Raw genomic sequence first — 25098 nt, 5'->3', positions numbered from 1 at the left:
ATTGGTTTGGGAAACAGAATATGGCTAAATATGTGAATCCTAGAGACAGACTGCCTCCATGTGAATCTGACTTAGCCAAATACAGTACTTTCACAGATGACCTGAATGTTCTATGCCTTAGTTTCCTGGGTTATTGACTAGGACATTCAGAGTACCTATCTTACTGAATGCTTATACAGACTAGGTATATTAATGTATGCAAAACATTTAGAAGAGTGTCTGGCATGGATAACATGCATACTTGATTAGTGTCAGCTATTAGCAGCAGTATTCAGGAGAGGTCCTTTAGCCATTGGTAAGAAATATCCAAAACAAATGCTAATGTCACGACAATAACTGGTCCCTGCTAAGTGACTCTAATACATTAGAATGGTTATTATAGGGGTCATAAGTTCTTGGGTGGACTTTTCCTTGTCCAGACCTATGTTTATGTAGCTTTTAATCCCCTTGCTGCCTCTTTATGCATGAACAAATCTGGGTTTTCTTCACAAATAAGCAGGTTTCCTATGTTGGACTTTGTAGTCCTGTGAATTCTTGTGGTTGAGTTGTCAGTGGATATCTTCTTTGGCCTCAACTAGTCTTGAGTGTAGATGAACCTTTTCTTTCCTTCCTGTCCCATCACCAGTGGGGCTGTGTGTGCTCTTCAGCCTTACAGACCACCATACTTCGCTCAAGCTGATCCTGATGGTTTGTCCATTGTTCCCTTGGAGCTTTGCTTCCTTTCATCCTTCACAATCCAGCTTAAACCCCATTTTAACTTAAATAAGGCAAAGTTGCCTTGTTACATCTCCACCTAGCCAGCCAGTTGTCATTTTAGTATGTAGGTGCCAGTGCCTTTGCGAGGCCACTGTGTGAATGACCCCCTGACTGATTTGAGCAGGCATCCTCACTCTGGTTTTATTTCCACAGTACATTCCTCCAGATCTCTGTGTCTGCAATTTCGTGCTGGAACAGTCCTTATCTGTCAGAGCACTACAGGAAATGCTTGCGAACACCATTGAAAATGGCGGAGAAGGGGTGAGTACTGAATCGTGTGGCTGGGGTTGCACTAGATACCCCACAGCCACAAAGAATATTTAGCATTTCATCCTTCCAGTTTAGGACTGGAAAACCTCCATGTAGAGATAGGAAACATTTCTTCCAAGTTTAGATACCTCTTACTCAGCGACTCTAATTCTTTCTCCTTTGAAATGACCAGCTTCCCTCGGAAAATAGATGAGAATGCCCTAAAGCTGGCTAGGTTCCCTTCCCCCTTACCCCCAAACCTACCAGGGAACATAGAGAGACCAAGAGCACCTTGAGACTAAAAATGCCTGTGATGATTTTTCCATGGAGAATCTCACTGAGATTTTATAACTCTGGGAAGAACACAACCTGCTTACAACAGTTGAGAGAATTCTCCTGTAGAACTCAGGCTGAATTCATTGATGATGAGCAAATCCAGGGCTGCCTTAAGACTCTGTTGTTACAACTGTCAAAACTTAGTGCTTTGCTATCTTCCAGAAGATTTTTCAGTCAGGGAGTGATTGCCCTGGTATTTTAGAATAATTTTTAATTCTCCTATCCCCTAATAACCTACTCATTAATATCTGTTTATCATCAAATACTATAATTGTAGTGCCTGGATATTCAAATTCAATATTTCTACCCCACCCTCATTCCCCATGCTCCACCTGATGATTCTCTGTCTTCTGGGATGCTGCAAGAGCTTACTGACTGTCTTCATTCCATTTGTACTGACTGCCTCCTCCTGGTCTTCCCCTCAGTAGTCATGAATTACTTTCTAAAATGTATGCCCAACTAATCATATTCCCTTGCCTTAAATCCCTTCATTTCCCCAGTACTTTGAGATGAATTCCAAACACCCCACCACAACTGAAAGCCCTGTTCCTCTTCCTGCCTCATCTGTCACTACATCCCACCCAACACTCAGCGTCCCAGACACTAAACTCCTCCCACCACTTCCACCATGCCAGTCCTCTTTGCCTCTGATGCTACCTAGCAGCTATTTCCTCAGTGTGTAACAGCATTCCTCCTCCTCCCTCTTCCCTTGTGTAATCCCTCCTCATCCTTCAAGGAACCAGTTTAACTATTAGACCAGCCCGTACGCCTCCACTGCACCTACAAGTGTGTTGCATGGCAAACACAAAACTTTTCTATGGCTGTTCTCTTCACTCTAAACTCTCGTTATAAGTACTAATTTATTTCTCCTGTCCCAGAGAACTGCTCGGAGGGAGGAGCAGTTTGAGGTTATGAAGAAGCATAGTTTATTCTAATTTGGCATTGATAAAGTCATTCTTAATACATGTTGAAGAAATAGTGACCGTAGACATTATTCAATTCATGTTTACATTTTGGTCATTTTTCAGCCCTTAATGTGATCTTAGGTAAGAACGCTAAATACTTAGAGGCTGAATGTTCTTACCTATACATTTAGAGTGCCTCCATCTCCAGGATCATAAATGCCAAAGATTTGTGGTAATTCAATTTTCTGATTAGATTAATCTGGCTTAGTTAATAACATGACAATAACTCTTCTCTGTTTCTCAGAGCATTGACATGAATAAGATCCTTTTTTCACCCTTGACTTCACTTTCTCCTCCTTGCATTGACCTCAGCACTCCATGTCTCCGTGCACCCTACCAAGCATTGCCAGTTTGCTGAAACAGCAATAAAATATATGCTTATTCTTTTTCCAAGATTCATCATATCCAGATATCTTTGATGAGAAACCTGGTTTTAAGTATTGCCATTATTGCTGTCAAATAAGACCTGCCCTGCGCAATCCTGACCACTCAATAGACCCAGAACAGATAAAGAAAGTTGAGTTGAGAGAGATGCCCAGAGTGATTCCTTTGCTATTGTCTTATTCTGTTGTGTTCAAAGGGATCCTTGATATTTATCCCTTAGCTTCAGTCACTCAGAGAGTCATATAAATATGAAAGTAAACTTCTTTGTTGCAAAGAAGTTGATCCATGGTCTTAACTTTGTCTTAACTAAGTACCAGTAACAAATAAAATAAAAGACCAATTTAAAGAAATTGAAACCTTAGTTCTAGAATATATTCAACAGGGTCTCTTTAATTGCCAGCTATGCTGTAGCAAAAGTTTATTCAACATAGTTGTATTTTTAACCTTCATCTATTCCTTATAATATTTAGATAGCTATATGTTGAATCTCATTGAAGGATTCTACTCTTTTGAAAATTCATTCAAAACAAATGATCCATGACATTTTATTATTAATCATTAATTATATTGGATAATATCGCAATACTGATTTTGTCTCCAAAATTTATCATATTGCCTTTTTGTGATATTTTATCAAATATAAATAAGATCCAATAGCTATTGTTGTTACTATTATTACTATTCTGCACTGGAAATCTTAGAGATAGAAGGAGAAGAATTTTTAAAAGACTGAACACAGGTGGGGACAGTATTCTCAGGATTATTATAGTTTTAGCATCCATTTGATGACTCTACAAAACAGTTACCTGGATAACAGCTTCAGGCACTAGAACCTACTTGCAATCCTCTCACACTTCCATCTGGACGCTTCATCTTTAAGTGTGAGAAATGCTATTTTTATATAATCTCTCGAGTCTGTGCACATTTACTATTAGCTGTTAATTTGATAATACTCTGCAGGAAAGAAAAAGACGTTTGAAAACTAAAGGAAAAATAAAGAAGGAAGTGAGCTAACACGACAGAGCATAATGAGACTCGGGGGAGCCTGGGGATGTGGGAGCAGGATGCTGGCTCCTTTTGATGACATGCCATTCTGTTTAGAAATGGCCATTTACTGCTTTTAAATAAGTATTACTTTCAGTAATGATCACGACTGCCACCAAACAGAATGCCTTGAAGAGTGTAATTTTTTTCCCTTCTAGTCAAAAATTGGTCTTGTGTACTGCACCTGTTCACTGCTGTGTAGCAACTGGGCATTTTAAAAAATGATTGTGGTTGTTTGCTCTTTAGCGTGATGAGTGTACAGAAGCTTTGTGCAAGGATTTACCATTCTGCAGCAATTTCTCTTGCTAACAAAAGTACCTACTCAAATTTAACAGTGGAGACTTATTACTGAAATATCCTTAACTGCAGTGAGTAGTGTTTGAGAGCCAGCTATATGTTGGAAGGGACAATTAATTAAGAGGACCTCTAGGCAGAGAGGTCCAGTACCTTTCAGAGCATGTCCAAGCTAATCTCACCTCTAGATCATCTCCTTCCAATCTAATCCTATCTAATGTTTTTTGGGGGAGATTACAATAGGCATTTGGCATAAGGCCAACTCTAAGGTAGATGTTTGAAGTAAAATGCTTGCATGCAAATATTAAAGTATTTTCAAATATTTTTGTTGACCTCTAGTTTATAGAATATTCATGACCATTTAGCTTGATGTGGAGCCAAGAACAGGGTCCATTTCCTTCAAAGTCCCAATCCCTTCACCTTCCAAAGATAACTATAGTAAAGCTGCACACCTAAGAATCACACAGACATCTTTTTTAGCCTGGCTATCCTGACCAGGTGGTCTCTAGAATAAATTGTCTTTTCTCTGCCTGAACTCACACCTCCACAAAGTGCATCCTTCCACACAGAGTGATAATTGAAGAAGATTGTTGATCACAACTGCTTCTCAGAATGGATGGCAGGACAGCTCCTGCCTTCATCTCTCCACTTCCTCCTATTATGGATTTTTTGTTTGTTTTGTTTAGGAAAATTCACATTGCAACAAAGGAAAGCGTTCCCTTATGAAATGTCCAGCTACATATCCAATCTAGTGCTTCCCAACTCCAAATGGGTTCTGACATTAAATGGCACGATGCCTCTAGAAATGAAAGCACTTGTTTAACACATTTACCAACTGTACTTTTTCTGATAAGGGTTCTGATTTCATACATTAAATATGTATGTGTTTAGCACATTTGTACACACATACACACACTTATGTGTAAGTAATGCTATGGTTGCATTGTGGATGTTCATTTTATCCATAACCTGGAACCTTAAAATTATGTTTGACTTTGTAAGCTTAAGCATCTCATATGCTAATATATTCAGCCTTCTACCGTTGATAGGAAATGTGACCTGGAAAGATATTATCTCTGCAAGAGCCTTCATCATAAATATCCTCAAAGGGGTGTTTTTCTATTTCTGTGTGTTATGTACACAATAGCCATTAACTTTTCTAAAAGGAGCTTCAGGTATCTTTCATTTGTCCTTGTCCTTAGAGTGGGAAATACTACACACAGAACATGTGCAAGAGAAATTCTCATATGTGATGTGGCATGCAATGACCCCTCTTGAAGATAGCATGTCTATGCCTATTGAAAAACTAGGGGCTGTTATCAGGGATCATGTGATCTTGTAAACAGCCCATGAGGCATAGACTTAGATTATGCTATTCATATAAAAGACCTTAAAGCAGGATACTTTGCTATAGTTTTTTTTTTCCTTAAAGCAAATTTCAGGACACTCAGCTATCACATAAATTTACAGAAAATTACATAAAAAGAAAGAATCATCTGATGCTTCCAGATAGCAAATAACAAATCACATAGTTGTTAATCTGAGTTTCCAGAAGGCTTCCTTTAATGGCAGAACCCTTGCTGTTCCCAGATTTAGGAGCTACTTGTGAACTTCTCTAGATGAAGAAGGCTAAATGAATATTTTCCACCTTCTTCCTGGGTCCCTGGATATCCACAGACATCTATTTATTACAGAAGCAAAGGAGGCACCCCCACCCCATCACCTAATTTTAGCCTCTGAGTATGAGGTATTTGTATTCCCCTTCTAATTGTCAAAGGAAAAATTCAGATTTGAGAATGCATTTGATTAGGAAGAGAACAAGACCTGTGGAGGAAATGGGCGCCTAATTGTGGATCAGCTTGATACCCATTTACAATGTTAAAAATATTACACCTTTTAAAAAGAGAAATAAGTTGCTTAATGGCTCTCCTCCAACAGTAGGTAATTCATTATGCCTTTGGAATATTTTATTAGGTTTTCTTTTTAGAAAAAGTACAAGGTTACCTGTGTTCATGTGGTGATAAAATCCTAGCTTACCTATATGTACACCAAAATCCTAGAGCAGAGTAACCAGGTTACACTGGAATAGCCACAGTAGGTATGAAAATATGAACTTTCTTTGTACTTGTTGGTAAAGAGCTATTGCCCCAAACTGTTCAAAACCTTGCTTTGGTGACTACCAAAGACCCTTGTTGCCTTCCCAGGGCCATTTCCTTTCAGAGTATTAGCCTGAGAAAAGCCCACTTCATCACTCAGTTTGTAAAACCAGGACATCACATCATTCCATTCTTAACTGAAGATCTCAGTGCAATGGTAGCGTGTCTCATTCTATTAAATTCCTAATTAGTTTGACTTGACCTTGCATTTTATTTAGAAGGGAGAAAATCAGTAACTGATTCTGAAAGCTGCCCCAATTCTTTTTTAATCTATAGCTGGTTATCAACTCATATTATGATAACAATAATATTTTTGTGTTCACACAATAACAAATCTCTTGGTAAATTGCTCTTACCTGTAAATGCTCATCAAAACCTGCTCTTTAAATCTGCCCTGCATTAGAATTCCCCCTTGCAGATTTGCTTATGGCAGGCAGCTTGTTTTTATGGCAAAGTTGAGAGACAGAAGGTTTAACTTGGTCCTAACACTGCAGCCACTTAGAAACGTAATTCTAGGCAAATCTCTCACAGATCTGGGACTTTGCTTGCAACATCTCTGAAAGAGGACATTGTTTAGATATTCAATCCCTGATGGTTTGATATACCAAGTTCAAATGGGAAGATGTCAATACCTTACTTCCTCTAGAATATCTGGTTGGCTGTAGCCCATCACTAAGTCCCTATGGAAATGTTGACCATTCATATCAGCCATTGTACGTAATGCTTTGGCTCCTATATTTAGATAGAATGAATAAATGTGTTGGTTCTTTTTCTGCTTTGGTGTGGGAAAGATAACCTTTTGAAGTCCACCTAGGACAACACCTCTGAGGGAGTAAGGGTTGATTGTATACTTTGATCTTTGGAAAACCTGTTTCTCTTGGAAAATCCTCACAGAAGGAAAGTCATTCCATCATTTTCATAAGATTTGTTTCTTCAAATAGTCAGCCATTGTTTTTGAGAAATAAAAGGTTATTATAAATGAGAGGATTACAAACTAAGGTTTCTGTGATTTTGTTTTTCACACACCAAATTGTCAAAATGCATTTATTTTCTCTTTCTCGCTGTTCTTCCACAAGTTATGATGTGATTCAGGAATTTTGTGCTATTGGATGGATTTAAATGTTTATGTTGTAAGATTGTATGTATGTATGTATGTATGTATGAATTGTTAACTTATATTTCATTTTTTGAATTAGTCTTTTTGATAACATGATACTTTCTTAAAATATTCCATGTAGAAGACATTTCTTACTTTATAGTAAAAACCTTCTTTAATTAAATAAAAAAGCTGATTAATTCATTACAATAATTCTAAGAGAAAGAATTTCCAAATCACCTGGTGCAGGGTCTGGCTATTTTCCTTGGGTTGATTTTTCTATTGTGAATAGCATCACAGAAAAGTCAGAATTAGGCTATAACAACGTGTGTGTGCTGTTTCTTGGAGACATCAAAACTAAACAAATGAAAAATGACAGCATATTTCAATATAGAGTGCTACTTCTGACTCTAGCTAAGATAGAATAGTTGACAGATTGGGTGTCTCTACCCACTTGGTTCTCACTGTGTTGTGTTTCTGTTTTCTGTGGTAAGCCTCAGCTGATTCCTCAAAAAAGGTGAAAGCTTTCAGACAATCGTATGCTCACTAAAATATCCCTTCACTGTTTTGTTTCTTACTTTGCTAGCTCAGTGACTTCTCGGAATGGGTATGTTTTTCCCTCCTTAATATACATGTACTTTGCATGGACAACTGACTCCAGCTGTATGTGTAATGATCTGGCCCTTTCAGTTGTTAAGTGTTTAGAGCGTTTCCATTCTCTGTGCTTCTGCTATTTTAAGAAGAAAAGACTACTGCACCACACATTTCAGTCTTGTAGAGCTGAGAGGTGGCTGCACACTTAGAAATCCCAGCCAGGAAGCTTGTTCTACCTCAGCACTGCAATTGGGAGAACAGCTTGTCTGTGGATTTGTGGTCTGCTTCCACTTTTTAATATTTTTTTCAGATGGTTTCCCCCTCAAGATGTTGAAAGTTGTTTCCTAAGTTTCTTCCTTTTTCTCTTTATATGGTCTAGATGGCCTGTGTCCTTAGATTTCAACTTGATGAGATGGCTCAAGTGTGCAGCCTTGCCTTCATTCAAGCTTCCGGACGCTTCAGACTTCTGGTACTATTATGCAACTCCAGCCCTGCTCATCCATAAGGCTGGAATTCATAATAAAAATGAAAAAAGCTAGTTTGATATTCTTTTGTTTCTCATGTGATAGCTCCCACAGTGACCCAACAGAACAATTAAATGTTAATGCCAACAATTAAGAAGATCCATTGAGGTTAACTAGCTTTTTACATTTCTTCATGTCCCCATGGAAACATTTTCAAGTGAAAAAGTGCACCGAATTTTTAAAGCTCCAGATCCTCTCAGATCCTCCACTTTACAATTCTTGCTGCAGCTTTAGTGTAATTGCCTGTTCTGTGATGATACCATCCGCTGCTGAAGTAAAAGCCACACATGAGACCAGTATGCCTATGTGGTCCTGATGGTGTCTTGTAACCATGATAACATTTAGCTTTGTTGATTGTTACACAAACCCTGGGGTTCTTGTCATTCTTGCTATGGACATTGAAAAAACTGGTAGGACAGCTTTGTCAAATGACCATAGATACCTTAAAAAGCATGACTTTCTGATTAACAGAGGTGTTTTTTGTTTTACTTTTTAAATTTTTCATGCCAAAAAAAACATATTTTTTAAACCTTACTAGAGGATAAAAAAGAATTTGGGTGTCTGAACTTTTTCTAGTACATTGATATGTTTTCATGAGAGATGTTACAGAATTAAAGATAAGTAATTGGTATGGTGGAGAGGGTGCTAAGACAGGGTGTGGAAACCAGATTCTGCATCAGGAGGAATCAAAACTGTAAATTGTTAGATATGTGGGTTTAAGGGCAGTATTTTCTGATGCTTGCTTTCCTTTTACCAGTAAAGCACATTTGGAATTCAAGAAATCCTAAGAGAATAGAAACCCTTCCATTTCTTTATTAGACAATTTCTTTGATCATGTAATTCATTTTTTAATAGATACCAGAGTTGAAATTATATATTTGCAGAGAGAATTGGTTGAACTAGAGAAAATAGCTTGCTTTTGTTTTGTGAAAGATTAGTTAAAACACCAATCTGGATATCTAAGTAGAGCATTGCAATCGTCATTCGAGGAGGAACCTGCAGCAAGTGTCTCAGTGTCCACTGCCTGGCTGGAGAATACGTAAGGGTCTGAGGTGGTGAAGTAAAATAGTGGGGATAAAGCAGAAATGAAGACTAGAAGGTCTAGAAGACCCAGGGGTAAAAGTGACCCCTGATCTGCAGAGACTGGTAAAGCTGTTGCAAAGACAGAAGCTGACAGTGTGCGTTTCTCTCCTTAGCTGTTATTCCTTTCAGGCTTGGACTAAGGATACACCGGGAACAGGGGATGTCATGACAGACTGAAGCTTTGTTCCAAAGCAAATAATTCAGAATGGGCCTTGGGAGTCTGCTTTAGAAGACCCTTCCCTTGCTAACTTGTCTGAGTCCTGCTCTCCAGGTGTGGGAGGGGCAAGAGATAGAAATTCGTGGTGGGGATGCTCCTAAATATTGCTGCTCTCATATCTTTCCTTATGAGGACGTTGGGCAGAACATACTGCTTTTCTGTGTATTTGTCTTGCTTTCAGAAATTTTCAGAGTTATTTCTTAAGTAGAGAAACTTCCAGATTTTATTCTATTTTGTTACGGGTACAAATAACTCAACCGTGATCACTTGGTCAGCCATGCGGAGAAGGCAGTAGAATTGACTTTCTAAAATGAAAAGCTTCACTCTGCTCAGCAGCTCCTTCTGCCACTGTCGAGGATAGCAAGATACCTTGTCCCAGCATCCTGAACAACTATGTCTCCACTCTTTGCTGCCCTGGCAACTTTACGTTTTATTTTTCCCCATGGGTTTTTTTTTTCCATACCAGCTTAGTGAAGACTATCTCCAAATGCTGATCCAAGTTTAGAATTTACCTGAATTTCAGAATTAATGATCCAGTGCCTCAAATGCATATTCTTTGGGCCTAGAAATAGGCCCAATAACTTCTATATCAGCATGAACTATGGCTTCCTAACACTGGGGAATAGAGGAAGAATAATGAACAGCATAACATAATAAAATCTTTTACGCTGCTGTTATCCATGTTGTGCTTAGTCTTGACTCAACATTATATCCAGCATCTTGTCATGAGGGCCATAGCCCCAGGAATGATTCTAGAAGCCTCAGAGCAGTGTAGATTACAGAAGTGGTAACTCTGTGACCCAAGACATTTGACCCTGCTTGCCAAGTGGATGAACAACTGCTTTCTGAATCCATCATTCTTTCTAAACATCTGTTTGGAGGTATCATAGGTGTGGAAACAAAGGTACAATACATGATTTGCTAGCTGTTTTCAGCCTATCTCTGTGGGAGAAACAGTAGCTCTGTAATATTCCCAGGCTTATTCCAAGTTTATCAATTGAACCTACTATAGTATCAAATGGGCCTCCCACCCCTCTCTCATAACCCAACCTTTTTCTGTAGCACAAATCCTATCTGGACATTTGTCTCTCCCCTCATGTGGAACTATTTAGGCTATGCTGACTTCACCTCTAACTGTATTGATTTTATCTGCAACTAGATTTTATTAGATTCTGCTGCTCTCAGGGCACTGGAGCCAATCATGGAACTAAATCCTTGATCCTATCAGGTCCAGCTTTAACTGGTTTCTTGCTTCTTCTAACATTTTACTTGCAGGAATTTCAAATGCTGTACTAGCCTTCCAGTCCTTTTGTCAATCAGTCCATAATTAGGAACTTTTCTCTACATGTATTGCCTTCATTCTAATGCTTTTTGCAAATGTAGATAGTTTTAGTAAGTAATAGATGTTACCCAACATGTAGAAAGATGGCATTTCTGAACTTAACCCCTTGCATAAAAGGAGTGTTTATATCTACCTTTCTATTTCATTTACTGGAAACTGCTATCAAAACATAATTCTAGCAGAGAAAACAGCCTGTTTTATGTTTATTTTTCATGATCTATGTTTACTCTGAAAATCAGTTCCTTTAGTGCCTCCTTCTGAAGAGTGATTTTGATTGCTGTATCTTGGGGAATGTATCAAAATAATCAGAAGATTTCCATATTTTCCATCTCCCATGCTCGCTTCAATAATGGCTACTTCAATTTTTCCTCACATTCTGGTATAAGGCAAAAGTACATCCATCTCCAGATGATTGTATTGTTTACATACATACATACAGATATGCATCCCCCCAGAGCAAAAGATCTGCTTTATATGCATAAACTTGATCCAGGAAGAGGAGCTTCAGGCTAAATCCAGAATTTTATTTTCTTGCATACCCCAGGGGTTCCTAAGCAGGAAGCTGCTTAGTCAGATTATATGACATCCCTGGTGTTCCTGTATCTCCTGAAGCAGGGTCCAGATGGCTTCAGACCATTTAGATTGTAGCCCATGAGACCTTGCACAGCATTCTGTATCAGCTGAAGCCCCTGCAGTATTACGGATTGGCTTAACAGAAACAAAGTATTCACCAATATGAGGCAAGCCGGGTCACCACCAAATCACGCTCCCAATGTTCTCTTCCATCCTAAGTGGAATTTCTAATTCACATATTTATTTTGTAATCTAGTGATTAAAAAATAAACTTCAATTTGAGGTTATCATAATTTGAAGAACGCTGCTACATGATTTTGCTTTGAAACTCAAATCTTCACCAGGGTGACCATTTCTCACAATAGGTCATCTTCTATTGGATCAATGTCATCTTACATTCTTTTTTTTTCTTTTTTATTTTTTTGGTTTTTCGAGACAGGGTTTCTCTGCATTGTTTTGGAGGCTGTCCTGGAACTCGCTCTGTAGACCAAGCTGTCCTGGAACTCAGAGAGATCCGCCTGCCTCTGCCTCCTGAGTGCTGGGATTAAAGGTGTACGCCACCAACGCCTGGCCACATTCTTATATAATTTAAGATATATTCCAATCTTCAGGCATCATTTTAACTTAAATTCCCTGCTTAATCAAAGCAAGCACATGTTTTGGAATAACCACTTTCGTAAGACAGAAAGTTGAGCGAATCTTTAATGTCTCACAGTTTGTTTCACTGAAAGCAACTTAGTACTAAATTCTGATACTAGCTATGCCTGTATCATTGCTCTTGTCTTCACCAGTCTCAAGCCAAACCCAGTTAGTGTAAGACTGAAGAGGATTTAGCCTAATCAGAAAGGCTACCTAAATCTCCTTAGTGACAGTATAAGTCTTTATTTGTGTAAAGAACATGGATTTACCACTCACCATGATGAATATAATATTTGTCAAGGCTCCATTTTCCCCACACCTTCTTTAAACATGAAAACCAATAAAACCTTTTGTTCTCTTTGAAATAGTGGCCCAGAGTTGTGCCACACTGTGTTGCATTCCTCCACTTACTACATGAAAAGTACTTCCATGGTCCTTTCCATCTTCTGCTGTCCTGACAAGGCCTTCTATGAGTCAAGGAGGATTTCCATTCTTGACCCTTCAAGCTGCATACACAGCTCTTGGTGTATATTGATAACTGTGTGGTAATATTATTACAAGAAATTGGACTAAGCCTGCCTCATTCCAGACTGTCCACCTTTCCCTCAGTTCTGCCTCTCCCTGAGGGCTGCCTACTCACTACTGTTTTCAAATCTTTGATTGCTCTTTGAGTTTCTGGAGACCCTGATCAGCAGCGACCCCTCCCAGTAGAAGTGATTGATGCAATGTTCTTTTTCATATCAAGTTTTATCACATTGCATTACTAGTAACCACAAAGCCCACTGAGAAACAACTGACTTGTTTTTTCCCTATCCATTGAAAAAGACAAATGAAACAAAACCACACACACACACAAACACACAAATACAATTGAGTTTTAGTTTCATTAAACTTGCAGAACTTTTAAAATCTTATTGATTTTCCCCCTGAATTATGACCAATGTTATTTGCAAGGTGGTCTCCTCCACCCCAAACTTTGTGAGAACTCCACTTAAAATGCTTTCTTGTCTCACAGCAAAGCCTGCTATGGGGCTTCCTGGCTTAGGGAAGTAAGGTTTCACTATCAGCCCTGAAAGTTTTCCTCTCCATGTCAGTTTGATAAATTCCCTTTCTACACAATAGGGAGAAACTAGATCAGATGGTGCATGTTCTGTTCAGGTCCTGGCTTCCATTCACAGATGTAGACGAGAATTGTTTTTAAAATGAGGTTTTTTCTCTCTAGGTGGTGAGAGGAACACTTGAACCTAGACTAGGTCTCTGGAAGGTAGACTTTTGAGAGCAACTAGTAAAAGGACAACCCAAGCCCAAACATTAAATTATCTACAACTCTAAGAGATACCAGCTTGCAGATATAGACAAAAGTGGCAGAGTGTAGATGAGTGTGCATAATTCTGAGTAAGGCATACCATGAGGGCCTGGGGTCCTGTATGACACCAAAGCCAGAGTGACAGCATAAGATCAGAGGTGACTGATTCCAGTATTGAGAAGAACATGTGTTTGAGAAGAAAAGATTCTACTCCCTGTCTCCCAGCTGACTCTTCCTCTAACTTCATCTCTATCTCCATCGAGGCTCTGAGGAGTACAGAGGTGAGGAGCAAGGTCCAAATTGTATGGGAGGCAGTTAGAGAAGCATCCAGATGATGGCTAAGCTATAAGGATGTGTAGATCATGAGTAACTAAGGGAAGCTTGAAACTCTTCCTCTATTAAGCCCTCACCACATATATTGTAGTAGAACTATGTGTCTTTCCATGTGTCACATGTATTACAACAGAGGTGAGACAGTGGCAGAGAGGCTATACTATCAGTTCTAAAATTATCAAGCCATAGGGAAGCAATGATATTTGTTAACTGCATCTATAAAGTTCTAGAGAAATATTGGGAAATTCATCATGTGTTAACAGAAGCATCTGAGAGTAGAGTACTTACCAATTGCCAATTGTCATGCTGATTTCATGGAAGAAGAGTCCTGAATGGCTGAGGAAGTCCCAGAAGGGTGGATCTTAAACATGAGTGTCTATCAGTTACCCTGAGAACCACCCTAAGGACGCAACTTTGTGTAGAATATTTACATGGCATGCATCTGTATTCAGACATTAGTATCCACATATCTCCCCATAAAAATAAGAATTGTCATGAGAGATAGGCCCACTAATGACAAAAGAAATCAAGATCTCAATAAAGTGGTCCAAATTTTGTGCTGTGAGTTCCTTTTCGTGTTTTCATGCAAAATTCTTCTTTTGGTCTATAGCTGGGTCTCAGGGCTACTTTTCCATAATGAATCCATGAGGGTTCAGAAGAATGGTGCCCTCAAAACAGCACCTGGTCCTGATGCAGAAGCTGTCAGGATCAACTGATCTCTCATCTACAGACCCCACAGAAACAGAGCTCAGAGAATGAGTCTCTCTACCTAATGTCACCTCCTGTACTCCTAGGAGAACTCAAATTGTTTTGCTTAGGGATATAAAGTTGGCTTTAGATGCATTACATGGATGTAGAGAAAACAGCATGAATTTATCTTTATGAGCAAGATTGTGGTGGGCCAGTACAGTGAGGACAGAAGGATGAGAAAATAAAGGAGGACAATTTTTGGTATGGTGTGCTTATAAAAGAAAATGTAAAAGGTAGCTTTAAGGACTTCAGAAGAGAAAGAGACAGAGTCAGACAGCAAAGTACAGACAGTTTGATGTGCTTTTGAACACACATAGGTAGAGGTGCTTGCACCTGGTAGGACTTACTGTATGCAAGTAGTAGGTACTTTACTCTTTTTAAATCTGCCAGTGTATAGGAGAACAGTAATATTTTAATCGGAAGTAATGATGGAGATAATGTTAAAGTTTTCATTTCATGATAGTCTGATCATATCAGATTCTTGGTTAGGAAATACGGGTTATACGTTAAATTTGATAAAAAGAAATTATTGGGCAAAGTTCCTGGTCCAGTTCCTGCATAGCACTGGCCTGCTATTTCACCAGAAATCTGAGTATAGGCAGTTCAAATAAGAACCAGAGCATCGACCAAAAATAAAATTGGACTGATGGCTCCTTTTATGTGCAGAATGAAATTGGCACTGTCTGATTCTAAGAAATATGTTAGATATGGAAGAAAGAGGGAAAATTAATTCTAATAAAAAATAATTGGCTCATTTCTTTCTAAAGTGTACTTGTCGTCGGTGTAAATGTCACTAATGCCTTGACAAATATCCTGTCAGTTTGTTCTTTTAAAGGTGCCATGAGAAGGAACCAACTTTGTCTCCACAGCAGCAGTACTAGAGTCTCTAAATGACCCAAGCTAATTTATCCTTACCCAATGGACCACCCTCAAGTGCAGTGGATACTGGAAGAGCCTACAGAACCCTGTGTGTGTGTTTCTGTACCCAGTGACAAGTGTACTTTGGAAAGAAATGAGCCAGTTATTTTATTAGAATAGTTTCCCCTTTTTCTTTCACAACCGCATTTCATGACAATTATGACCCCAAATTCTCAGATTCTTAAATTAGATGATAGCCTTTGAAACTATTGTCCTAGAATACTTTCAATTGATTATAAAATGAATGACATGAACTAAATGCTTGGACCACCTTCTCCTGCAGGAGAAAAGATCCTAGGTATTTGGGTTTTTATTGATATCCCAAGAGACCCTGGAAGGTGAAGGACTTTTCTCAAACAGATATGTCTAAAGGTTTAGCACAGCTCAAGCTAAACTATCCTACATGTGTGTGAAGGGAGAAACTCTTCAGAATCCCATCACGTTGCTTCTGCAGCCAGCATCTCAGGCCCTCCAGACAGCTGGTTCTACACTCATAATCAACTGTAATGAGTAGAAAATCAAAGAGTCAAATTACACGTGGACACCTTATTCTCATGTTATGTTTTGATTCCACTCAGTAGAGAGCTTTACAAGAGAAAGAGTTTCTTTCTGTAGCCCAGGAAATACAGGCTTTGGTAGTTACATAGATGAGCAGTAGATCTGACCCAAAACAGTGGAGAAGAAAGAAAAGAAAATTAGGTATCTTTTATTTGGATTCCTAGAGCTTACATGGGTTTAAGATGGAATTATGATACCTGTGAAATACCTGTTGAATTTCTTTTATCTCATTTGCTGGCTGTGGCTCCTAATCATGGGTCAAACTAACTGTGATCACGGTACTCCTGTCCCTGAGATGTGCTGCTTGAAATCCGGTGTGTTTTAGAAAAGTCTTTCACTGTAACTTAAGAGTAAAAATTGGCCCTATTTGTAGGCATTTACATTCTAAGACCTACCTGAAAAGTCTCATTGGTTCCGTTGATAGTCTCAGTGCTGAAGAGGTATTGCCCACCCCATCTGTCTATTCCTCACAGAAGAGCAGCTTGTTGGACTGAAGTCTTGGGAGTCTGGCCAGACTTGGTGGTCATCAAGCCTGTAGATGTAGTGAAAGAAAGAGCTGGCATCTGCTAACTGCAGCCTTGAGAAGCACAGAGTTTTGGAGAACTAAGTCCCCAGAAACTAGAATGAGATCCAAAGAGGCGAACATGCAGATTCAGAGGTGCTGATGGGCTGGGAACCCAGAGTAGCATGCAGCGTTTTGTCCCCATATACACACGTATGCATTTTATTGAAAAGATGATATGGTGAGAGTGTTAGACAAAATTTTAGAGCCAGGATAAGGTGTAAAAATCCTGCAACCATACAAGTGGCTATTTTGTTCTTTTGCTTTATGTGTGTGTGGGTACACACACGGGTGTGTGTACATGTATAAATGTTCATCTGTGAGTGAGTACTTGTGTGTGCAGGTGAACATGCATGCATGTATACATGTTTATGTATGGATGAATATGTATATCTGCAGGTGTATATGTATGTATTCATATGTGGGTGCCAGTTCATATGTAGATGAGTATATATGTGTACAGCTACACATATATATGTGTGTAAACACGCACATACATTCATTTTGAGGCCAGAGGAAAACCCTGATGTTGCTCTTCCTCAGATGCAATTCTTCATTAATTAATTGTCTTATTTATTTATTGACAAGGAGTCTCTCACACTACCTGAAACTCATCAGGCAGGTTATGCTGGCTGTCTAGCAAATCCCAGAATTCAACCTTCCTCAGGACTGAGATTATAAGCATTCAGTACCACACCCAGCACATTTTAGGTGGGTTCTGGAGATCAAACTCATGTCCTTGTGCTTTCAAGGCAAATATTTGACTGCCTAAGCCATCTTCTGTGTCCTGGATAATTCACTTTTACAGATTTTCTTATCATTCCTGTATATATACAAGTAGTGGCTGAAGGCACTTTGTATTTTGAATCTTGTCACAATGGTGTATCATAAACATTTTCTGCTTCTATCTACATATGGTGATGTCAGCCTTTAATGGTTGCAGGATAAAACATCCTAAAGAATGTCTGTGATTTAATAGATACTATTTCTGTTGCACATTTAGATTCTTGCCAGGATCCTTTTGTTTGGTTGTGACCATTATAAGGCCCTTGCCAGAGCTATGTGCATATGTTCTTGCTCCTTTTGAATTATTCTCAGAAGTAAAATTACTGTAGCAGAGGCTATGGACTTCTTTATGGCTCTTTTTATATACTACCATATTGCCTTGCAAAAGGGCTACACTGGGTGCCACCTTAGACAGGCTTGCATCAGCTGAAATACAGTTCACACGGCATTTCCCCCTCCTTTTTTGCACATTTTGTAGATGTAAAGTGATATAGCAAGATCATATCATTGCAATTTCTTTCATTGCTAAAAGAAATAAAAATGTTTCCATATGTTTTCATTTCATTCTGATAGCTATCATTTATTCATAGCTATCTCCTACTTCTTTGGTTGAGGCTCAGTTTTCTGCCACATTTCAATGAGACAGGAAGTCCTTTGTCACTGTGATACAAGGTCTTTGGTCTATTTAGTACTTCAGTTTCCATTTTTATGGTGCTCACTGGTTTGGGGACAGTCATATCTGCCTTCTGTTTCCTTTGAATGTTCGTGCTACTTCAGAGCATCAGCAAAGGATGTAGGCTATTGTATTACATGCCAGCTAGTCTGTAATTTAATTTTTTTGGTTTTTTTAAGACAGGGCTTCTCTGTGACTTTGGAAGCTATCCTGGAATTCGCTCTATATATCAGGCTGGCCTCAAACTCACAGAGACCCTCCTGCCTCTACCTCCTGAGGGCTGGAATTAAAGGTATGCACTACCACTGCCAGGCTGTAATTTAAAAATGGGATATTTGACTCTGTTGCTATTCCTTGAGCTGATGTTCGTATTCTCTCCTTGGCTGATGCTGAATGTCTTTCTGTACGGGAACTGCCTCCTCAGACAATGGTTCTTTATGAATGTCTGTGCCTACCATGCACCTCTTTATGAACCCATTGCAGAGTGAATTATATATTTTTGCTTAAAAGCATTTTGTAAAAGTTCCCTTTCAGAACAAATATTTCTTACTGCTCATATTTCAGCATTAATTTACTAACAATTTTGTTGAACTCTAAAGTACCCTCTTAATCTTAGTTGAAATCACACAGGATCTATAAGTGAAATTCAGGGGAATAAACAACTAACAAATTTTACTTTTCCCATTAGGCGCACCAAAGTAAATCTTCCCATTTCATCAAATCTGAAATTTTGTCCAATAATTTCTCTTGTTTCTCCTCAAAGGTTCTACTCACCTAAGTAGACTATAAAATTCTTAATCATTTATAACAGTTGCGAGTTGAGTCTTTTGGGGTGAAATAACTGAGCTAGCTGACTCTGCTCGGTTACCTGCTGCAGTTTACTCCAGTTTATCCACTTTGAATATTCAGTTTAATCACTATCGTTGTCCTGTGCTTAAAAGGCACCATTATTTATTATTTAGGTCTCTTGTATCTAGGGAAATGTCCTGCAATTTGAGCAGAACCACAGTAAGAGATGGGATAAGCAAGGAAGAAAAATTAAAGCAGGCACACCCCAAAATCCCTTCCTCCGCAGGGCCTTCTGGGAGCATGACACTTGATGTGTTGGGGGTTACATCAGATTCAGCAGGGAGCCATCCTGGGATCTTAGAATGCTTCTTAGGGGCTAGGAGCCTCCAGTGTGGAAATGAGCATTTCGGATCACAGGACAAATCAGTTTAGAGATACAACAGTTTTGAAATGTTGGTGGTTGGATAGAAAGTAAGCTTTTGGCCTCCATGGATGTGATTTCTAGTTTACCTTCATGAAAGGCTTTATTTCCTGGAAGCTTCAAAAACAAATGTCAATGATGAAAATTAACCTTGGAATTACAGGTGAGATGACTGAATTGTCTAGTGACATATTCTTCCCCTAGACATAGAATTAGGGACTTTTAATAGCTTTTCCCTGGTGCGCCCTCATATTATAGGGTGACTCAAAAGCATCCTTCTGCCAGTGATGACGTTCAAGGCCACTTCTGGGGGGATAGGACTGCCCCCCAAAGAAAGTCTCACAGCCTTGAGGTGTGGGCACTGCCCCGTGAAGAGCTAGCTGCATGTGTCTTTTATGTAAAAAGTGACATCTTTCTTGAAATATTAGTACAGGGTTCATATCAAAAGAGTTAGCAGAATTTATTCTTAGCCCCAAGTTCAAATTCCAGCTCACATGTTCAAGGCAACTGTGAGAAGCTTTTTGAGTTCCCTGTGCCTCTTCTTTCTGTTATGCAAAATGGAGACCCAAGGGCCACATACACCAATTATTTATTCATTCACTTAGGGAAAATTTAGTGAGTGTCTTCGAATGCATCTGAGACTGATAGAAATAACATTGAAATAACAAACAGCATTTTAGTTTGAATGTCCATGGAACTTACTTTATTCTAGGGGATGGAAAGGCAAATACACAACAAAATTAACTTAGCAATCCACATCAGCTAATAATGAAACAGACGACTGTGGTGAAGGGAGACTGTCATGTGGCAAAGAATGAGAGCAGGAGACTTCTCTAGTGAGGTATTTTGGGGGTAGAAGCTGCTGTGAGAACACTGGAAGTGCATTCTGGGGAGAGGGAAAGCCAAGTACAAAGTCCATGTGGTAGGAGCAAGGCTCTCTGAAAAGCATAGAGAGGTCAGCTTGGCTGGAGCAGAAGCAACAGGGAGTGTGTTCCTGGTAGTTGAAATCAGAGGGGTGTAAGGGAGCCAACTGAGGTATAGGGTAAGGTTTGACAACTTACAGTCAACAAGCCAAATTCAGGCTGTAACTTGTATGTGTACAGTGTGTTAGTATAAAAATGATGTCTGAACTTTGAACAGATCCTTTTAAAAAACTATGTGAGGTTCAACTGGTAACTGTAAGACAGAGATCACAGAGCCTAATGTACTTACTGTATGGGCTCTCAGAAAAAAAATTGTAATCCTGATGCAGAGAATTAGAAAGCACAATGGGAGCATCGTGTATCTAACTTGGTAGCGAGTCACTGGAGGATTTGTGGCAAGAAAACAAAGATGAGGGTTACAGCTTTGGAAGGGTGGTTCTGGCTGCCACGTTAGCCTACAACTTACTTAGCAGGCATATTTGGGAGGTCGTCACCTTGACCAGATGAGACACAAAGCAGTCTCAGGGACTAGGAGCAGTGGGTGGCTGAGTGGTTGCCTGAAGAATATTTTCAAAGGTGATACCGATAGTTGTTTTAGACCAGATGAGATGAAGGAATAAACAATGACTCCCCTCTACAGTTTGGTTTGCTCACTCCCTGTCAACCATGTGAAAGAAACCAAATGAGAGAAAAATCTCTTCTGCCCCTCAGGACTTGACTCCTGTTCATCTACCATGGACTTCCCTTCCTAAGGTACAGTTTTGACGGTGACACCATCCTTTCATAAACTATTACAGTATCTTGCTGTGGGACAGAGTTTATATAATGAGCAAGTGAGTCTCTGCCATGAATAGCCTGACCTGTCTGCCTCTGCACCATAACTTAATCATCTGTCCCTGTCCATGGGCACACGGGCACTAACTACTAGATGGCTGCGAGTGTTCAAGTATAACTCACACTTCCTACTCCCAGGACACAGTCCACCCAGTTTGGCATCTCTTTCGTACCATCTGTATTTCAGCAGCCTAAGGCTGGTCTACCTTTTCAATAAAGACATTCCTTAACACATGCTCTTTACCCTCTTGGTCTATTCAAAACTCTGTGCTTCACTTCTTTAATATGCATTCTGTTTCTACATGTAACATAATTTTATCTTTGTCCAAGTTTCATCTCCCCTGCCACACTACAGAAAAGGCAATACTGTCATGCACGGTTAAATTGCCTTTGTGAAGTCCAGACTCTGCACATGGAACATGTTTGACTTTGAGCAAGTCATTTAACCTAAGTGTCAGTTAACACAGCTGTAAAATGGGGGTGATTATCATTGCTTCACTAGTTAACATCAAGTGAGATGTTTCCTTGTACAACTCTGTGTTATGTGCCTACCATAGAATTTGAGCTAATTAGACCCCAGCTATAAGAGCCCCATGAAAATTGTCTCTGTATCTCTTCCTGTTGATGGCATGTGCAATCATTGTGCACACATTAGAAAAATGAGATTAAGATCTGTTGTTAACACAAGTGTATATGGTACTATCATATCAACTATGACATGTAAGGCTAGGTATACTCCTTTAGTACCAAATTCATCCCATATGAAATGTGACATTCATTGCTACCTTAAAAGGTCATCGTGCAGATAGGCTATGATAGTATGTAAATCACCTGATGCATATGTAGCATGTGCTCCATAGAAGCAATCAGCATTATAATAGAAATAGAAGGCTCCTCTTCCATCCTATCACCAGAGCCATCCATTCCCCTATCAGAAATTCTAAAATCTTGGGCTTAGACCAATAGTACCAGTATCACCCAGACCTTATTAGAAATGCATACTCAGGCCAGCTCCAGACCTACTGAAATAACCACTGTGGAATGGGAGATCTGGTGATTCTGATGTTCCCCCAGCATCCACAACTTACTGTACTATATCAAAGAGAATAAGGGTCTGCAGAGCAAAATTACATTCAATTCCAGTTGGTATTTTAATCCATTTCTTTCTGTGGTTGCATAATAATGAGAGACTTGAGGACCCATCCATGTTTCTGGACATACCAGAGGAGAACAACCCAGGCCACTCTGTGATGCTGTTTAGAGTCAGCAACTCTTGACTCCTGATAATGACAGAGCTGGTGGGAACACAGAAAAATTAGAAGAGTGGAACCCATGGTTGATAGTAGGACATCTGCTTCAGTCACTTATTCATGGTGAGAGTGTGTGTATGAAATATGAGCCATTGGAAACATCAGTTAAGTTTTAAGGATACAAGCTCATAGGGACAATCCCAGTTAGACAGACAAGATGTGAAATGGTTTAGTATATCTAATTTTAATGTAAGGTGTTGACACATTTGTAAATACAGCTGACGTTAGTGCAAATGATTTCATGAAATTTGGAAATATTGTGAAGAGCAATGTAATCCTTCATGGTATTAAATTCTGAGAACACTTAAATATCTCTATAGGAGGGGGGTGAGCACAGCCACATTTATATTTAGTTATCAGCCTCTTTTCAATATACCACATTTGTCTTTTTTCTCTTTAGACTCATTGTATGACATGGGGGAAAAATCTCTTTGACAGAGCAATTCTGCTAATCCAAACAGAACTGACATGAAATCACTCATAGCTTGTTATCCAGACCTCTGTTTCTCTCCCCACCACCTGCTTCTTGTCCTCTGTATTGCTCATTGCCATGCCTTGTGGGGACAGGATAGGTGGCATAAAACTGCAGACAGTGCCTTGGGCAGCCAGTCTGCAACTCTGAAAAGAATGGGATGCATAAAAGATGCCTTTAGACTACAGAAGCAAAATGTTAAACTTCCTCTTGATAGTGGTGCACAGAAGATGACTAAGTAGGTAAAGTATTTTCTGTGCAAGCTTAAGGGCCTGAGCTCTGATCTCCAGCACCCACATAAAGTTCAAGCATTGCAGCATGCACCTGTAACCTTAGCACCAGGAGGAGGATGCAGGAGGGTTCCAGGAGCTTTCTGACCAGTCAACCAACTGCTCAGATTCTAAGAGAGATCCTGTCTCATAAAATAGGTGAAGGGTAAGTAAGGAAGACAACCTATGTCTGCTTCTGGCCTCCACATGCATAAGAATGAGCAAACACACACATACTCAATCTTGGTAGCTGTCTTAGGCTTTGGGGTCTCTTTTGGTACATGTTTGAGGAGTACTGAGTCTGTAAGCAGCAAGTATCTTCTTTTAAAAGAGTATGTGTGTTAACAACGGGTTACCTGGGGATAGATTAGCATGATACCAGGAGAATTAGGTTGGTACCAAAGCAATGTTTTTAGTTGTCATTTTTAGCTGACTGTTCTTCATGCCCGCTTGTAACTGGGATGCTACACTGGAGTTTCACAGCATAGGTCGTTTGCTTCGTCATAGCATTGTGTGGATCAGAGTCACACAGAAGACCAGCCACCAGTGGCTTGGTTTCCTTCGGGCCATTTTATCTTCTCTGACTTCCCTCTCTACTGTTTGGGCAGCCACTACCAAATCATCAAAATGGATGTGCAGAGGGAGACGGAGAGTACAGTCACATGGGTCTCTCCACTAAGGGAACTATTTCTGCAGGACTAGTGACTCTTTTAAAGTTCTGGGTTTCAGTGCCATCCCTGGTTGGTGAGATCTGTGTAAAAAGGACCATTTGAGTTGTGTGGGCAGAAAGCACCAGTGCCTAGAAGGGAACAAAAGACTGCAAGACCTAAAGTGCACATTGATGCTCACCATGTTGCCCTTCTGAATCAAGCTGTAGTTACTCCACCCTTGTTTCTCTCTCATCCCGGATGCTTCTGAGATGAGAAGTTCAAAGGAAGGTAAGCAGAGTGTGCCTCATTTACATGCTTCCAGTGGAGAACAGCTCTGGTTTCTGTTCATCCTGGGCAGTGGCCATTTCTGAGGAGAAGAGCAAGCCTTGCTGTTCTCTCCCAAGGATGCTGCATGGCTATGCTCACAAAGTCTCCTTTTGCCCATTGGCTGGACACTTCTTTCTTAAATGAATTCTTTGGGAGTTTTGTCATGGTTACTTTTCTTAGGATCTGCTTCCTAAATCCTTCATGTTGCTTTTCTGCCAAATAAGTCACAGCTGGTATGTGCTGACAGTTTTCTTCTTCATTCCCACAGGCAGCACAAGGGGGTGGCCACAGGACCCTGCTCTATGGCCATGCAATTCTCCTGCGGCACTCTTTCAGTGGAATGGTAAGGACATGGAGATGACAGCTCTCAGCATTCATGAGAAAGAAATGATGAACACTGAGAATAGCTCAGAATATAAATGATTCAGTCCATTGTTTTCTTCCTATCACTTCTCTCAAAGTCCAGGGATTTGTGTTTACTGAGTGTGCCCCATTCCATGAGGAAAAGAGCCATTCCCTTCCTTTAAACTTCACTAAGACCAGTCCTACCAAGAACAGTACATGGGCATACTAGACACCCGGTAAACATTTCTCAAATGCATCACTGATAAAATGAACTGATTTATTTATGTACAAATGAAATAAATCAAACGGGATTTTTGTGGCATTTCTCTACTTGTACACAGCTAAAGAAATGGAATGATGTACAGGGCCTTCAATCCTGGAAGAAACGGAAGGTATTATGCTAACCCAGTGGCAGGAGGACGATAATGGATGAGGCAATCACAGAAAACTGGTCCAGGCTATACTAATCAGGGATTTAAAAGCAAAATACTAGGATGGTGATAATTCAGCCTAACTTAGAAAGCAAAAGCTTGAAATGAAATGTATGCAAACTTTAATAAATATAACTTGCAAAATGCATATACTCCATATTTTGCAAGCAGTTATTACAAATATTGGGA

General features: G+C 39.6%; 1 protein-coding gene across 4 annotated transcripts in view; it reads left to right on the top strand.

The window, feature by feature from the left end:
* Ryr3 (ryanodine receptor 3) overlaps positions 1 to 25098 on the top strand; it is a 527473-nt gene that overhangs the window by 180377 nt on the left and 321998 nt on the right. For all 4 annotated transcript variants that reach the window (XR_005877312.1, XM_040746007.1, XM_040746008.1 and 1 more), the window contains exons 3-4: positions 910 to 1017; positions 24402 to 24476. Coding sequence is in view for 3 of the 4 variants with exons in the window: in XM_040746007.1 (XP_040601941.1) it covers positions 910 to 1017; positions 24402 to 24476 (183 nt within the window). In the remaining variant the exon portion in view is untranslated. The remainder of the gene's footprint in view (positions 1 to 909; positions 1018 to 24401; positions 24477 to 25098) is intronic.

Source organism: Mesocricetus auratus, unplaced genomic scaffold (genome assembly GCF_017639785.1).
Source record: "Mesocricetus auratus isolate SY011 unplaced genomic scaffold, BCM_Maur_2.0 Super-Scaffold_100004, whole genome shotgun sequence".
Lineage (NCBI taxonomy): Eukaryota > Metazoa > Chordata > Mammalia > Rodentia > Cricetidae > Mesocricetus > Mesocricetus auratus.
This window is presented reverse-complemented; position numbering and strand designations above follow the sequence as displayed.